The sequence below is a fragment of the Amblyomma maculatum genome, chromosome 4 (assembly GCF_055883805.1).
Source record: "Amblyomma maculatum isolate TAMU_Amacu chromosome 4, ASM5588380v1, whole genome shotgun sequence".
Classification (NCBI taxonomy): domain Eukaryota; kingdom Metazoa; phylum Arthropoda; class Arachnida; order Ixodida; family Ixodidae; genus Amblyomma; species Amblyomma maculatum.
The window spans coordinates 100,746,266-100,764,527 of NC_139347.1; the positions used below are offsets into that span (position 1 = coordinate 100,746,266).

An 18,262-nucleotide genomic window follows, 5' to 3' on the forward strand; every position below is an offset into this window, starting at 1 on the left:
CTAAAGATAACCCACAACCCCTCATAACAACACACATGCACTCGCATCCACTCACGTCCACTAACAACCACCACATCCACCCACGACCACTCACTCGCACTCACACTCATGTCCACTTACAACAATTGACCTGCACTCACACTCAGTTCAATAGCATTTACATGCAGTCATTCACACATCCATAACCCCTCACTCATATTCTCAAACAGGAGTGTGAGTGAGTGGATATGTGTGCACTCATGAGTAAGTACGGCGACCTGTGTTCAAAGGCTAGAATATGATACAACCGTGTTTCTCGCTTAATATTGCGAAAGAATTATAAGCCTCGTTAGCAAACGGATATGACAGCGGCGGTGTCAAGAAAAGGACGTTCCCGGAAAATTGCCGTAATGCATCGGGACAGTCCCATAGTCGCAGTGATCGATAAGGCAGGCAATGAATGTGTGCTGTATATACGCACGACTACTAGTAATCCACCTTCATCCATCACTTAATCCACTTTAACCCATCCCTTGCTTTGCCTTAATATATCTCCTAGCCGAGCTTATTCCACCTTGTAACCCCCAAAGTCCATTTCTTAATCCATGTCATGTTTTGCATTCTCAGCGCGTAAGCATCTTTAGTGCACTCCGTTACTTTTTCATTCACAGGCCTGAGAAAGGAATGGATACTTCGATCACACGGGGTTATTGCTGGCGTCCAACACTGTGAAATTTCATACGAAGGACGATCCAATGCTTTCTCCTCTCGGAAGCGATCCTCCCAGACTCCCACGTTGAATGAACTGAGGCGCCTCCACTGGATTCCTTTTTTATTGCATCAGCGCTATTTAACCATATAATAGTATTCCCATAATAAAAGCAATTATTTTACTTTTATTTTGGGCGCTTACCAGAGGCGCCCACTATGCGAAGGAGTGTTTCAATCTTGTTCATACCCTCTACTTTTGCCACTTACCGCTACAACAAGCACATGCACGGAGAGAATTAGCTATCAGCGCGTCTGCTCTGGTGGCTGCTGGCCGCGAAAATAGCTGGCGGGGCTTGGTCATAGCCCGCGCTGTGCTAAATCTTTCTATTACGATGTACACAAATCTTTCATAATAAATTTCAAGATGTGTCAGCTGCCTTTTACACAGGAAGATACAAGACGTAAGATCTCATTCAAGGTCAACGCTCATGTCAACCTCTCGGCAGTGCAAACCTCAAAGTGCCTTTTTTTCTCTTTCCTGAGCATCCTCCCACCATCGTATGAAGCATTAAAATGTCTCAAGCATGTCTTATACACAGCAACTGGTTGCAACACAATCAAGCGTTTCAATTCGCGAAAACATGCTGCAATAGGAAAGTAGCTAGTAAAGCGATATCCAGTGGACTAGCATGGCTCTTTTGTCAAAATGATAGGTTGTTCGATCTCCAGTCTTGTCTTTATGGAAATTATTTCTTTTGGACCATACGTAATGAGAGTCCATGTTTAGGCAACAGCGCGAAAGGACAGAGACAAGTGGAAGGAGGTACACAACGACGACGCTGAACTTACAACTGTCTTTATTAGGAAAAAACACAGATCAACATATACTCTACTCAATCAGCCCACATGCGCAATGTCATAAAACATGCGTCAAACCCAGACGTACTTATCAGGATAAACTCAATTTCAAAACGACATGCGTGTGCAATGAGCCTTTTAACCTTTGTGAAGTAGGCTCATTTCTCTGGCTGACAAAGACACGGATGGTGTGCTGACACACCCGTCTGTTTTTCTGATGATATGGAAAGCCTCAGCCAGCTCTCGTGTGCGCCGGTCATTATGCGCAAACAACGCTTCTGTATCTACAAAAAATGGAACACATTTACATGAAAAGCAATGTTTGGCTAGGTTTGTGGCTTGTTTGTCTAATGCATTGCAATGCTCCATGAGCCTAACGTTGATACATCGACCAGTTTGGCCGATGTACGTTCGGTTACATGAGAGCGGTATTTGGTACACAACACCCTTTTGACACGGAACGTACTTACTCAAATGATTAATATTACACTTATGTCTATTGCGTCCTTCACTCTTCCTTTGAACGGCAGCCCCCAATTTTTCTAGTTTGTTAGGGGCTGAGAATAACACATCCACTCCGTGCTTAGCTCCCACTTTCTTTAACCTGTGTGATAAGGCATGCACATATGGCATTACTGCCACCTTCTTGCGTTCTCTAGGAACCTTTTGCAGCTCCGAACCGCGTTCTGAATATTTTAACTTTCGGATAACTTTGTCTGCACAAGATACTAGAACGGCGTCAGGGTACCCCGCATCTTTACACCTCTTAATCTGAGTGGCGATACTAGTGCTCATTTGATGAGGGCAAGACTTTTGAACTGCCATCCTTAAACAACTATTAACTATAGCGGTTTTCACAAGCTTAGAGTGAAAGGATTTATAATTCAGCAAGGGCTTCTCACTTCTGGGAGAATACTGCCAACAGATATGGTCCGGCTGAAACGTCAATTTTAAATCAAGAAACTGAAGAACACCTCCCTGAGGAATTTCGTGCGTGAATTTCAGTCCCGACCCATTTCTTGTGAACACTTCAAGAACTCGTGTCCCATCCTCAGGTTCGGAGCTGCAAAAGGTTCCTAGAGAACGCAAGAAGGTGGCAGTAATGCCATATGTGCATGCCTTATCACACAGGTTAAAGAAAGTGGGAGCTAAGCACGGAGTGGATGTGTTATTCTCAGCCCCTAACAAACTAGAAAAATTGGGGGCTGCCGTTCAAAGGAAGAGTGAAGGACGCAATAGACATAAGTGTAATATTAATCATTTGAGTAAGTACGTTCCGTGTCAAAAGGGTGTTGTGTACCAAATACCGCTCTCATGTGGCCGAACGTACATCGGCCAAACTGGTCGATGTATCAACGTTAGGCTCATGGAGCATTGCAATGCATTAGACAAACAAGCCACAAACCTAGCCAAACATTGCTTTTCATGTAAATGTGTTCCATTTTTTGTAGATACAGAAGCGTTGTTTGCGCATAATGACCGGCGCACACGAGAGCTGGCTGAGGCTTTCCATATCATCAGAAAAACAGACGGGTTTGTCAGCACACCATCCGTGTCTTTATCAGCCAGAGAAATGGGCCTACTTCACAAAGGTTAAAGGCTCATTGCACACGCATGTCGTTTTGAAATTGATTTTATCCTGATAAGTACGTCTGGGTTTGACGCATGTTTTTGACATTGCGCATGTGCGCTGATTGAGTAGAGTATATATCGATCTGTGTTTTTTCCTAATAAAGACAGTTGTAAGTTCAGCGTCGTCGTTGTGTACCTCCTTCCACTTGTCTCTGTCCTTTTGCGCTGTTGCTTAAACATGGATGATCACCAACTAGCCCAAACCTCCGTTCTGCTACAGTAATGAGAGTGCATTGTGAATACGTGAACGGTGCATTAACTTATTCCAGCAACTTTCCTGACAAGACGATACGGAAGTCGTTGGCCTTTCTCCGTGGTCAGAAAACGAAAGTATCATTAATCGGTCACGTGACGAAGCGCGGTCTTTCGGTGGCCGAAAACGTAATGTATCTTTGACATGAACTGATGCAGCGCCAGTTCTGCGAGAAAAATGACCAGTGCCATCGCTTGTCCAATGAGCACCATGTAGAAGAGCGCCGCAGTATCTTCGGAGGAGAGTGAGTGGACTTGAGACGAGGAAGGCCTCGTGAAGAACCACGACTGAGGGATCACCTGCAACCGCTTGCGCTCTGTGAGTCCAGCCTCGTGCATCCAGCGGCATCTGCGAACGAATAGGCATGTACACATGCTCCATCGGGGGTGTAGTACTACTTCCAGCCTAAGTGGCACGCTTTTAAGGATTTGAATGAATGATAAAGAAATATCAAGATCATCTTCATAGAATTGGGAAATTTGTTTCGTAAGAGCGCTTGTGTTGATAGTAAATACCAAAATATCGTGTCGTTGGTAATGCATGCACTTGCAGTGTATACTGAACATTTCATATTTGCGCAGAAACGAAATGAATTTTGTTTTTCCATTTTCTCCATCGCAGTTAATCCTTTTAACAAACGATACCATCCCAATTTTTACCAGATAACTACTTTTCCGGACTGCATCTCATTGTTTAATTAAAAAAAGGTACGAACCTTCCAGACTTTCCGACTATCTTGAGGCAATTTCTTAAGGTCGGATTAACTAAGCGAAGTTGTGTGACTTCCCTTTTAGTCATTGTCGCTCAAGAAAAAGTTACTCGGAAGAACGGAAGAATTTGAGCGAAAGATCCTCTTTTCAGACAAAGTACCAAGCAGAACACGAATTTTCAATTTTTATTAAATGCTATCTCTCGCTATTAAAGTGCTTTGCGTCTCAATTTTTGGCTGTGAGGTCAAGTGAGTTTTCAGTTTAAATGATATCATGAGGCTCCGTATATGCGGGAGGAGCCGCGGATTGTATTTGTCGAGCCGGTGCTGAAAAAGCAAGAACCTAGTCGCAAGATTAATAAAGAAATACAATAATGACATATGCCCTGGAAAGCAAATTCTTTTTACCTATTTGGATAATGTTTGTCTAAAGAAATTTTTATTTTATGGCCAGCAATAAAATTCCTTTCTTGCCTGATGAATTTTTCGTCCGATGAACCTGAAAACAAATCAAACTGTAGTAGAAAGAACGAAATTTTAAAAATAATATTGTGCATTGCTAATATTTTCTCTAAGCATTATCATTTCATTGTGTATTCACACTGATGTTGCATTACTTACCATTTCAGCTTCCTATGTACATGTTTGTATTATGAAAGTAAAAAACAAGATTCCAAAGCACTGTGGAATCTATATACACGGCAGAAATGCGAAAGCCTAAGTGTTGCTGGTGCACACGGTACATCACGTTTGCTGTCATTATCATTATCACCAAAATACACAGTCATTATCATTGCTAATGTCGTGATTGTCATTATTACTAATTGCGGTGTCATTATCATCACTACTATCATCTTCACGGTAGACATGGAGAACTATAATGTGCGTTTCACGATTCCGAGATTTAAAAATATCCCGCCCGTCGCGCAGTTTTTCAAAGCGCTCGACTAGGGATCCAAAGGATGGAGGTTCGATTCCCAGTGCAAACAGGATGTTTATTTATTTATTTTTAACTATAATTATCACGGTACACTGTTCGATGACGTCACCAGGTTATGGCGTGACAATCTCGCGGTATCCCGTGGAATCTTGCGAGGAAGTGTGACACTTCTCGTGGCTGGACGGACAGGGTCACAGCCGCGAGTATGAGTCAATAAAGGATTTGCCTTAAAAAAAAATATAAATATAAATACTCTATACTCTATACTGCATCTCTCAGAGGGGTGAGGAGAACGCCAGCCGTTTCATAAACGTCTCACTCTTTGTGAAAAACTTGGTTCAGCACTTTATTGCATTTACGTTTGGCCAGATTTACTAATTTAATTGGAGATATTTAAGTCGAACCCATTAACAACGCGCCTGACGGTAAGATGAATTGTATTTTTGTATCCAAAGTTCGTAGTAAGATGGACTAACCCTATTAAATCCGCAGGAATAGGCAGAAATACGATTATGCTGTTGATGCATTTGCCACTGGACCGGGCGTAAATCAGGGCCAGGGCGTAAATCGTGACAAATATTTACACTTCTCAGATAATGATGTAAATAATAATAATAATAATTTATTCAGAGGAAAGGAAAGGCGCAGTATCTGTCTCACTTGTTGCTGTGGACACCTGAACCGCGCGGTAAGGGAAGGGATGACGGTGGGAGTGAAAGTGGAAGGAGAAAAAGAGGAGTCGTAGTGAAGGGCTACGGAGAAATTTCGACCCCCTGAGCATTATTAACGTGCGCTGACATGGCACAGCACACGGTTTCCTCTTCGAAACGCAGCCGCCGAGGTCGGGATCGAAACCGGGTACTTCGGCACAGTAGTCGGGCATCTTACCACTGCACCACCCCGGCGGGGTGGACTTCTCAGATTGCTGAGATTAGTTTATCGCCGGACATAAGCAGTGATTTCGTCTTCAATGCCGTTCCCATTTCGTTCTTCCCATTTCTTGTGCTACTCTAGACGTTTTCCTGCCCAGCATACGCGCACGCCTCTATTGTCTTTCTTGACCGTCGGTACTTGCTTTACCGGTGATTAACTGCATAAGGATTTATTACGAATTTTTGAAGCGAAAGCTTCACTACGCCAGGTAATTGGAGCCGTCGGGTATATGCACGGTTTTCATTTTGTGGGAGGTTTAGAGGTCGAACTTCTGTGCTAAGCTTGGTGGTCTCCATGTGACTTTGGGGAATAGTCACGTAGGCCTCTAAGTGGCCCGTGACCACTGTCAAGGTCAAGGTCACGTGGCCTGATAGTCGCCATGTTAAGTGAGGTGACGTCAGTGTGACGTGGATGTAGACGGCGCTAGATGGGCGATACATGTATAAACAGGAGCCCCCGAGCTCTTGCCTAGGTTACAACACTGCGCGACATGGGGGAGGATGAGCACCCTGCTACAGTGGAGCGTCGGAACACGAACAAGACGTGTCAGAATGAAGCCTTGAAAAGACGGCGTGCCGAAGAGACCGATGAAGAAAGGGCTTTACGTTTAGAGCAACGCACAATGTGTTTAATACAAGCTTGGCAATTAGCGCATACATTTACATGAAGCGTTCGCTTCCCTAATTTTATTATTTTATTTTATTAATTTCAAGCTATTTTTTATTGCTTTTGTTTTAACTGCAAATTGCCCGTGGGTATCACCAGAGCTATGAGACGATCTTTAACCTCTATGCTAGCGACTTCAAGAGCGAGTTTACGAGGCCTCCTCGCTCCTTATAACCGAGTGGTCCGGCCTGGGCAGTTTTTTTTTTTTTTGTTTATTTGTTTTTTCATCTGAGACACAGTGCCATAGCCCAAACACGATCATTCGACCGAATCGCCGTCGTCATCACCATACCCCAGAACTGAGATAAGCGTGTCAAAAAATATACGCCCTTTATATACGCAAGAATTTTCATATAGTATATTTCATATGTGGCGCAACCTCCCTTTGTGCGGCATTCGTGGTGGTTCCATACAATTTCCCTTCCCATCTCGCAGAATGCTCGTTTCCGATAAAGATTCAAACCGATGTCTTATGTACCTCCAGTTGTATGCCGTTTATTACCGCGATAGCGTTAAGAGTCCCGTGTCCCAGAAAAGCCGGTGTCAGCGTTGTCGCTGTAACACGAAGACCACAGTGCGAGGCGAGCACGCAACCACTCAGCCACAAAACCGCATGCTTCTCTCCGAATAAAGGTGGACCTAATGTATGTATTGCCTTATGACTGTCAGCTAATGTTTAGGAACGTCATTAGAAAGAAACTAATTACGGAATAGTTAAGCAAGTAGCAAAGAACATTTCCGCTTTGCTTACCTGCGATACGGTGCTCACTGGAAAATTCCCTTCGCTCGTACGGCGCTGCCGCAACAGATGGCGCGACTCGCAGCCCGATTCAAAGCCTTATATATCCATCCATTGTCTTCAAAGCATAGGGGTTTAAGGACAGCGGAAAAAAGGGGACTATGGACTTTAAGCGGAAAGCAATAAATAAGCTGTGGTTATCTGATTGCCGGTTAAAATCAAGGCAGGAGTGAAAATTCACCCTGCACTAAATATAAACAAAGCAATGATGTGTCATGACAAGTATGTCCTTCTGAGGCTGAACAGCATGAGAAGGCGATGCGAACGGAGCCCGATAACGCTATTGCGATTAACTCTTAAAGGCGAAGCTTAAGTTTCTTCCACATTTTTAAAGCGTATAGGTGCCCATAGAGAACTTATAAAGATACTGCGTCTTCCGTTCCCAAAAAGAAAAGTTACTAAAGACGTTAAACACTTTGTTCTACTTTGCACCACTCCCTTAAAGAAAACATTTGCCGATTTAAAACATGATGTTAAAGGGGCTGTTACGTCTAATCTTAAAGCGCAGCTTAAGCATCCTCCTAATTTTAACGTTTATCCTAAATGTATTCGTTATAAATGGACTAGGGTACTATTGATACCAAAAGGTGCTCATTTTTTGGGACGGCCTGTAACTAAGAGGCGCTCAGGCTAGGATTACCAGGATACTTTGACTATTCGACTCTTATCACAGTCTCCAGTTGTAACTTTACCATCGCTACCAACGAACAGGAGACACGGGGTGTAATCTTGCTAAAATATGAGATCTTTTAGTAAACGTGTCATGTGGGCTGCGTGACTGCAGGAAAAATTGACAACAGTACACCGCAATACATTCACACAGCATAACAGCTGAATAAGCAGCTTTCCAATGTGCATGTTTCCGTGGGCGACCTTTCGCTCCGCCATGCTTCACAGATTGTGAAATTACAAGTGGGGCATTAAGCATAAGGCGTATACGAAAGTAGCACTGTGAATAAACTGGCTGTAACTGACCGCATGTGGAGAAGTTTCATGATCTTTGGGTCGAGACTCTTGCGCATGAACATGCAGAACTGGGCCGATATGGTGTGCTGCCGAGACGGGTAGATGATGCCATGTCCCGGCTTTTCCGGGTATAGGGCAGCGATGTAGGTCTGCATGACGCTGTCCTCCATGAACAGTACAGCGCGCGTGGCGATTATTTCGTCAAATGTTTCACGCGTGAAGACCACCGAAAACGGCAGGATCGAGCGATGGCGGCGCGCCGCGGCCAAAATAGCTTGCAGCTCCGGTTCTGGTGACACCTGCGTAAAGCCCATTATTAAGCAACAGCTTATGCAGCTCTTCTGGTCGAAAGGCCTCCGCGTAATAGTCGGCACCGCGTACCGCAAATAATGGGTGGCTGCGTAAACAAAAAAAAAAAAAAAAAAAGCATCGTGTCATGGTAACTTGTGCATCTGATGATTGACTATTTATTTCTCTCACAGGCGATGGCGAGTTAATTAAATCATTCTAATTGATTATTTGATGAATTAAGGAAGTGAAGAAAGATGTAAAAAGTTTCAGATTGTAAAGCCAAAGGATTATTTTGCTAATTAAGAAAGCTAAAAGTGTGTAATTGGTGAATTAATTTATCATTATCATCATCCACCCGACTATGCCAGCTGCAGGGCGAAGACCTCTCCCATATTCTTCTAATTACGTTAACCTGAGAAGTTGGGCTAGTTAGTAAGTATTCATAGTAAACGAGTGCGAAAAGACGAACGCAGCAGAGAAGACAACATGATACAAGCGATCATGCACAACTGAATGGTTATTCGGAAAAACGGCATTAAGAACACAAAAGAGGGGGAAGATAAAAAGAAAACAAAACGCAATGCCGAATCAAGAATCCTAATCAGGGCGTGAAAACACGCTCATGATAAAACGTGTAGCAAAGCAGAGAACACCGACACAAAACAAGCACGCGCCAAACTCATTTGTCATCAAGGAATGCAATTTCAGGGCGTGTTATAGGACTGAGGGGGTGCTGACACAAGATGTTAATTGCTTTTGGGGTGTAATTGGCTTCCTTAAGCTCGCGCGTGAACTTGCTTGGGTGCGTAAAAAGAAAAGTGGCATTCTCAAATTTTGGCGCACATCGTTTACGCCTTCCTTGTCTTTTGCAATTCCGGCAATGGTCGTCCCGGTTAGAGCGGTCTTAAAGAATTCTTGTGTTCCATGAGGCGTATATATATATTAAGACAAAGACCATTATGTACAATGTAAGCATGGTCACATGTCGTCGGAATTTGGTATACAACATTTTTACAGCAATCAACATACATGTTAACGTGCTGCATCTTCCCGTTTTTCAACAGCCGCGCACAAGCGGGATAGCTTGACGACATCCACATCGTAATGAGGGTACCCCCCTGATGGGGCTGAGGCAGGTAGGTCACCGCCGCTTGCGGCGGGGCTAGCCTGCCACAGAATTTTTATCTGCTGTAAGCCGTCATTGCAAGCCGCCACCGTTCCAGTGGTGGACGACGGCTGTTGTTAGGCGCGAGTCTTTCTCTCCCTCTTCCTTTTCTTTCTTCTTTCTCTCTTCTGTCTACACGAGGCAGTGGAGGTGGCTCAGCTACAGAGCCAGTAGCAGGCCCGTGCATTTTATTTTCCTTCTCCCTACAGCCACAACAACAACCCTACTTTTGGAGCCAGTGAGAAGTTTTATGTGCGTACGGGATTGCGGCAACCTTCTCGTTCACGCTTGTTGCAGGCCGTGTGGGATCTAATCAAACTAACGAGCCTCCCGCAAGGACTTGAGAGCGCAGCTTCGGAGAAGCTCGACGCTTTCAGCCGATCAAACTGTTCCTTAAAAGCATTCTGAACATTGTGAATGCATGACTTGACGAGAGCCGACCTGCCACCCCGCGTATAACAGTTTTTGATTGAGCAGAAGAGTAATTAATTAGAGGTTTTGAGCTTCTGGGAGCGAAACGCCAGCAGACGGGGTCGGGCAAAATTGCAAGTTGAGGGCTAAAAACAGGAGCTTTTGCTTTCTTGGTACTTAAAAGTAAACAACAGTCCGGCGCCAATTTACTTAAACCCACTTAAAATATCAGCAACGTGCCTAATAAAGCTATCGATTTTTGTCAACACCAGAATATCATCTACTATACCTAAATATAGAGCGTGAACTTCATTGAGGTTTGCTTATATGTGCCTATCAATACTTGCAATCAATGAATCTGTGCAACGCTGCACCGCTGAGGATAATGACGAAATCAGTTTTAGATTCATCTGTGGCACGTCGGTAGAGCGTTTTCCTGAATTGTTATCCTTTTGACTGCATTCAACCTTTATGATGTGGCGCAATAACCTGTATTTTCAGATTTTGTGGAATATGCATTGGTTCCAAGATCGCAACTGCACTTTGGGATATGGTTCTGAGCCGCATTGATAGACACATAGAAGCAAACGCCAACAAACTTCACGCTCGTATATCTATGTATGTAGATATTACCTCTTTGTACCACTTCCCTTTTTCCTTCCGGAATTCCTAACATGTCTCGTTTTTTGGGTCTCCTTGACTGGCCGCTTTTACACTATGCAAGATTAATACGTTGTTCCTGTTAAACGACGCCTCGTTTTTGTTTTCGGTTTTTGTTTTTTTTTTGCCAGGACCTTCATCTGCTTCCCGCTTGGCCTCAGGCTGCCTTTTCCGAGCAGCTTGCGACAAGGTGCGTGGGATGAGTAGCGAATCTCGCGATTTCTGCGGCTGGATGATCATTGGTTTCTTCTGGTGCTGCCTTCGTCTTGAAGTACGGCCATGTGAAATGAAAAATGAATATTGCATTTTTAGGTACATGACCATCGGCACTTCCTTCATTTCCTTCTTAGTGATGGAGACACCAGTGGTGGGATGACGGGCGCGAAGAACACATTTATGCAACACGCGCTGTTTTGTTTGGTGCGAATTGCTGCAGCTTTCACAGTAATGCAAACCACTTATTATGCCGAGTGTAGATCATAACATGAAAAAAAAAAAAAGAATCAAAGAAGGAGTGAAAGATGGAGAGATTTATAAAATGTGGCGATGTTTGCAATAGCCGTAAGTGAATTTCGCGATTCCCGAAGCAAGAGTAAAAGAAGAAAATTACTTTTCAAGTCGAAAAGGAATGAGACAGAAAGTTGTTTGTGAGCAGCCAATTTCACGGCATGTAGCGCTCAAGAGTGCGTACTTCGAATTGATGCTCGAATGTAGTCCCTCGAACGAGGATGGGCTTGAGGTGTGCCCTCTCCGCCACGTCTCGGAAGGTCTCCAGACGCTCTGTAGGTGTCCTGACGCTCATGCTTGCCTTCATGGTTCCTTGGAAGGAGTTCATCAGCACCAGGATCGCCAGCCACCAGACGGCGAACACCACGCGGCCCACCACATCACGCACGGGTCGAATCGTGCCTGCATGTCGATGGCCGTGCAGAAAACATGAGAAAAACTGCAGTCACTTCCTTTAGATTGCAATCTGTAATGAAGGCTCCCTGGAAGCATTCAGGGGCGGTGACTTGCGCACGTAAGCATAAAGAACCGTTCGCAACCGTAACAAATTACGCCTTACACAGATGATTCCTCCTCTAAATTACCTGATATACATTCCATCTGCTATTATTGAAAGATAGAAGGACACGTTTTTCTTAATACCTGATGCGGACGCATAGAGAAATGAAGGGGCTCTCACAAAATATGACACGAGCGCTAGCGTCGCCTATCCAAGGGCTTGTGACAATGTTCCTGCAAATAATGGTTTCGACGAAAGCGGCTACCGCTGGTCACGTGACTGATGTTTTCACAATATGACGGCCTGCATTGAAGTGGTGATTACGTCATTCAAGTTTAACGGTGCGAATTCACACAGTAGGCCTTGAATTGTTAACGATGGGAAATGGCGGAATAAGAAAACTGAGTAGTGAGGCCCTTCAAGTTCTGCACTTATGATAAGACGTTAGTTTCGACAATTTTTGTGGTCCCTTGAAGGCCAAATTAATTAGAGTTTCCTGTATTCAGAAGCAATATGACAGCTTCACCCAGTTTCTTGTACAAAGAACAGTATACATAATCCAGTAAATATATATATATATATATATATATATATATATATATATATATATATATATATATATATATATATATATATATATATATATATATATATATATATATATATATATATATATATATATATATATATATATATATATATATATATATATATATATTATACTTGATTTTTTTAGTAGGACACATTTCTGTGTAATTGCAGTTGGAATTTTCTGCAAGTAGTTGCGCTAAGTACTATAGAACCGAACCGCATATAATCTACCATGTTGTCAGAAAACAAAGTGTGCTTATGCTGCGATAAGAACATGTGCATGCTGCGCGCAGAAAGTTTTCAAAGCCGAGAGATCTTGTTAGCTTAGCGCCTGTTAACCAATTCAGATACACCACTTAAATTATTAATTACGGTAATCTTTGACGTACAGCCTGCAACCACTATTAACGCGCTAGCGCTACATTTCGTTAGCCCACATTCCGAGGAAAAAAAAAAACGCGTTTGTCACGAAATTTCATGACTGGTTGAGAGAGGTCATGCAGCTTCGCCATGAAGCCTAACCCAAATGCAAATTACTTAGCTACAAGATCACGTGACCTTGTGGCGTCGTTACGCTTCTGACTTCAGCAAATTTCTTACCCGAGTAAATATTTGGCAGCGCTATGACGACATACATAGAATCCTAATATCAGCCAAACAGCACTACAAAGTACTCTCAAATCAATAAGGAAACGAGAGAGAGAGAGAGGGAGAACTTTTATTTGTGTAACAGAGTGACTATCCCGCGCTTAGGGGGTTAGATCACGAAGGTAGGACAGTCGCCTTAGTTGCAAGCCGGTTGTTCTTGGACTGCACAAGAATGCTGAATTGGGCGAGTTGGTGCGTTTGCATTTTAGGAAACGTAGCGCAAAGAAGCGCTCGTGTGTGTATCCCTTATTTTGTCCTTGTCTTCTTTGCGCTACGTTTCCTAAAATGTTCTTGGACCCCGGCGGCATCTTCGGTCAGTCGAACTATTTCTCGTTGGTTGGGCTCTTAGGTATACGCTTCGCAGAAGGGTCTCCCAGGTGTCTTTTGTTATATTTTAGCCCTGTCTGGTGACTTCGCACATTCCCATTTTATGTCATCTAGTTATCCCTTTTCCCTACATGATCAACATCGGTCTGATCTTAATTCCGGCCATACATGATTGGCCTGAACTGGGTTCGGATATGCATTTGTCTGTAGCCTTCTCTGCGCTATTGCTTCTTCTTTTCCTAGCGTTGGGTCTGGTGGTGGTAGAACCCTCCTGCTTAGCCTATTGTGCGTTGTTATTTTGATTTAGTTTGTCAGATCATATTGTCTGTCTTGCTCCGGTGGCACTCTTCTAGCCCGGTGTGTGAGATCTCGGGCTAGGTTGCGCTCCGTCTCGTTTCCGGACACGCCTGCGTGGGCTGGCGTCCAAAGGGTGACGTCTCTTTGTATTGGCTTTTTATCGAGGATTCTACCTATGGTCGTCGCTATCACTCCTGAGGTGTAGCTCCTGATTGCACTTTTGCTGTCACTGACTATGTATATTGCCTCGGTCTGAGCAAGAGTCAATGCTATTGCAGCCTTTTCCGCTGTCTGTATTGATCGTGGTTTTATGGAGCATGCTGTTACAATTTTCGCTTCCCATTGACTACGACTGCATTTATTTTTTCTTTGCCGCAGTATGCAACGTCTACATATGCAATTCTCTCTGGATTTCTGCCTCTAATCTCTGTTTCTGCGTTTCTGCGCTTTTCTTTTGTCTTTTCTTATTATGTTCTGGGTGTGTGTTCTTTGGCATTGGGGGGATATAGATCCGTTTGCGGTCCTCCCCTTTCAATTCCTTTTCCTTGTACCAGTATTCCGTCAGTTGAATACATATTTTTCTGAGCATGCTCCTTCTAACTTCAGTTTTCTCTAGCCTTCTTTGTTGTGTAGCCAGTGTAGCTTCAATTATTTTGTCTAATGTGTTGTCTATTCCCAGCATCATTATAGTCTCTCCGTGGAGGTACTTGCCGGGAGGTGTAGTGCCCTCTTAATGCATTTTTCTAACCATGCTATTGATCTTCTTTTTCTGCCTTCTTCAGGTCTAAGTATGGCATGGCATAGCCGGCCCAGCTTATTACGCAAGCTTGTATGGGCCTTAATAAGTTACTTTCCTTAAGGCCTCCAGTTATGCTAGCTATTCTCCTTATAAGGTTTGCTGCTTGTATGACCTGTCCTTCCAATTTCTCTGTTATTTCGACTTTGTATCCGTTTGTTTGGAGGACCATTCCTAGCACCCTCATTTGCTCGACTTTCGGGACCGCTTGTCCCTCCACTTCTATATTTACGTCCACTTGTTCTTTTTGCCTCAGGTGTCTCGGATTTTATATAAACAACTCCGATTTTTCTAGAGAACATTTCAAGGCGGTCTCTTTTGCATATTGTACAGTGTTATTTGCCGCCTCTTGCAGTTTCTGCTCGATTTTAGCATCGCTTCCTTTGTTTGTCCAAAAGGTTATGCCATCTGCACAGAGGCCGAATTTTGTGTCTTCTATTTGCCTTAGCTTTTCCGGGAGTCCATGCGTGGCTATGCTGGAAAGTGCGGGCGATAGAACCGCTCCTTGTGGTGTGCCCCTGCTGCCAAGTTCGAATATCTGAGATTCTATCCCCTGATGTCTGATTTTCGCTTTTCTGTCCGTTAGAAAGTTTCTTACATATTTATATACATTCTTTCCCTTACATTTAGTCTCGTGAGACCCTGGAGAATAGCCTCGCCTTTTACACTGTCAAATGCCTTCTTCGGGTCCAATTCTAAGATAACTTTACCATTTTGGATATTGATTTTACAGTGGCATGTTGTACCCTGAGCTCAATATCATGCATACTAAGGTGTAGCCTGAATCCTCCCGGGGCCATAGCTTATTCTCCTCCATATATTTGATCAGTATTGTCTAAATCGCATGTTCGAACAGTTTGCCTACACATGATGTGAGTGATATTCGTCTCAAGGTATTGACCGTCGGAGCGTTTCCGGGATTTGGCATTAGCACTATCTCAACAAGTTTCCATTTCTCTGAGATTTCCCCTTTTTTCCCAGCATCTCTGCATGAAATTAGTTAGCTCTAATATCGAATCGTTATACAAGTTCTTTAGCATCTTGTTCGTTATCCCATTCGCACTGGGACCGATTTCGTCTTTAGTCTACGGATTTCTAGCACCACTTCAGGTAGTGTTATGGGGACATCTAGTCGCTGATTTGGGTGTCCTTTGTATTTTTCTCTTTATCTATTCTTAGTTTTCCGATATATTTGGCTTTAAGTACTGTAATGAAGTCCTCATCACTACCTCCATGATGATGCCTAGCCTTTATCAACTTAAAGTTTGCGGGTGAACCAGTGGTTGCAGAGAGGTGCGGGTGGTACCAAACGAATCATTGCTTCGTGATGTACACGCTAGTGCGAGAATTGAGGACGTAAGGTTAAATTGTTGAACTCGAGTTCACGCTCTTAATCGTACGCCTGTTGCGGCCGAGCTCTTTTCTCCTTAACTAAAACGCAAACTTTCATTGAGGAAAACAGAGTTCGACCGGCGCAGGCGCCAGATTAAGAGCGTTAACTCAAGTTTTATTAAATTTAATCCCCAATTCCTATAACAACCTGTACATCATGAAACAACTTTTCGTTTGGTACAACCCGCACCTCTCTGCGACCGCTTGTTAACCCACCATAGCCCCCGAATGTTGCATCGCATCATGGTTTCAAACACCAAAGATCGTCTGTACGAATCCCTCATCCGTTGTTAGAATTCAGTTCCAAAAACAAATTTGTGGGCCATATAGTGCCAATTTATTGGAAACACTCAAAACTTTGTATCTCTAACGGGTGGACCACAATTCAGACACCAATTGGGATTTTAAGTGGCGGCACACAGCCATTCCAAGGTGTGGTATAAACGCCGGTCGATAATATACTCTCCTTGTGTAAGGGGACACTCAGAGCGACGAGGATCCGCTAGTACGCGTCTCGTATGTCGACAATGTGGACCTTTATTCGAATATGAAGGCGAAAGTCTTTAATGGCTCATGCTGTCGTGGACAAAACATGTCTCGCTTTTGCGGTGGCTCTGATTGGCCGAGGCGGGATGACGTCATAGAGGTCTCCACTAATCACAGAGCACCACCACAGTTTGCGCGAATGTGTACCTTATATGGCCATATGTCAATCAACTAGCAATTACGAATTAATGACAAAACAATTATTTACTAATTGACAACTGATAAGTCATTCATTAATTAACTAATAATTGTTAATTAAGTGATTAATAGTTACCTACCTAATGACTAGTTAATTATTACTGACTAAAAATAATGTGTAATTAGAACCAGTTGCATAGCAGGAAGCAGCACTCAAGCTTTTGCCTTTCACTACTTTAGTCACTAAAGCCATTTGTAATGTTATTATTTAAATTAGAACAAAAACAACAAGCACGTGGGTTCTTTTTGCATTCGGCCCCTCAGGGGGGGCGCAGTGGTTACGGCGCTCGACTAGTGTTCTCAAGGATGCGGGATTGAATCCCGGCCTCGGCGGCAGCTTTTTGCTGCAGGCGAAAAGCAAGGCGCCCGTGTGTTGTGCGATATCATTGCACATTAAATAACCCCAAGTGGTCGAAATTACTGGAGTCTTCCACTACGGCGCCTCGATAGGCCTGAGTCACTTTGGGACGTTAAACCCCACAAACCAAACCAAACCATATTTTTGCATTTTACCCGTGTAGTCGTGCAGTTGCCTACTTTGCGGCGGCTTAGCAAGACAGCAGCCAATATTCGCTCCGCCCACACTGCCTCTATGAACTGGGCGTCGTCCACGTCGCCGAAGATGCCCGATTGCGCAACCACAAAAAAGATAGGTGTGCAGTGAAACAAGCTTTCCGGTCAAGGAGTGAGGTAAGGAAGCATGAACGCAGTGTTGCGCCTGACTGAATAAACATGCGCTCCAAGGGAGGCGTCACTAAGCGCCCATTAGTAAGAAGTATTGAAACAGTGACCGAAGAAGACGAACTGCTCCTAAAGAATCTTCACTAAGCTAAAGAGCGTTTTAAAATTTGGCCTATAAACACTTTTAAAGGGGAGCTAAAAGCGTGTTCACCAAAATTAAGGGAAGCCGATAGCACTGGTATATAGGTATGGAATCGCCTTTCGTCTCCCCTCACAAATTTTCCGTGTCGCTTAGGCGGCGCCAGGCATATTGGCGACTGAAAGCAGCCTCCATATTTACCCTCTCATACACCGGCGCTAGTGAGAAACACGCGAACGGAATATTTCAGTACTGGGTTCCGGCCGGAATGCGTCACTAAACCAATCCGGGTCAGTTAAGCAATTTATTCTTTGTCACTCGCTCCACCGCCACGGATTGACAATATAAGGTAGAAAAGAAGGTAGACGCGCCCCCGTGTCATGCCTGGAGTGTACCTTTTTTTCTTCTTCTCGGTTTTAGCCGAGCCATTTATAGTCACTTCCAGTTACGTCGTGCATTTCTTGCGGCGTACAGGTCCAGAATCCGCGCCAGACATGCTCCGATTATCTCCGCGAGGCACGGGAATGACAATTTTAAAAAAACTCGTTTGCTGATTATCGGTTCCCTTCGCTATTTTACTGTTTTCTCCAAACGCCGTCGAAACCTTTTGTTCGGACGCCGGCCAAGTTGTAATACATGGACTTTTTCTCCAATAAAATTGTAAATAA

At 43.8% G+C, this 18,262-nt stretch overlaps 1 protein-coding gene across 1 annotated transcript; it reads right to left on the minus strand.

Moving 5' to 3' along the window:
• Positions 1–3,516: 3,516 nt before the first annotated feature.
• On the minus strand, positions 3,517–11,838 carry LOC146191844 (uncharacterized). Its single transcript, XM_084600384.1, has 3 exons — positions 11,665–11,838; positions 8,456–8,745; positions 3,517–3,781 (listed from the first exon to the last, which is right to left on the minus strand). Exons 1-3 carry the CDS (start codon positions 11,806–11,808, stop codon positions 3,517–3,519), a joined length of 699 nt encoding a protein of 232 aa, XP_084456510.1. The 5' UTR covers positions 11,809–11,838.
• Positions 11,839–18,262: the final 6,424 nt, after the last annotated feature.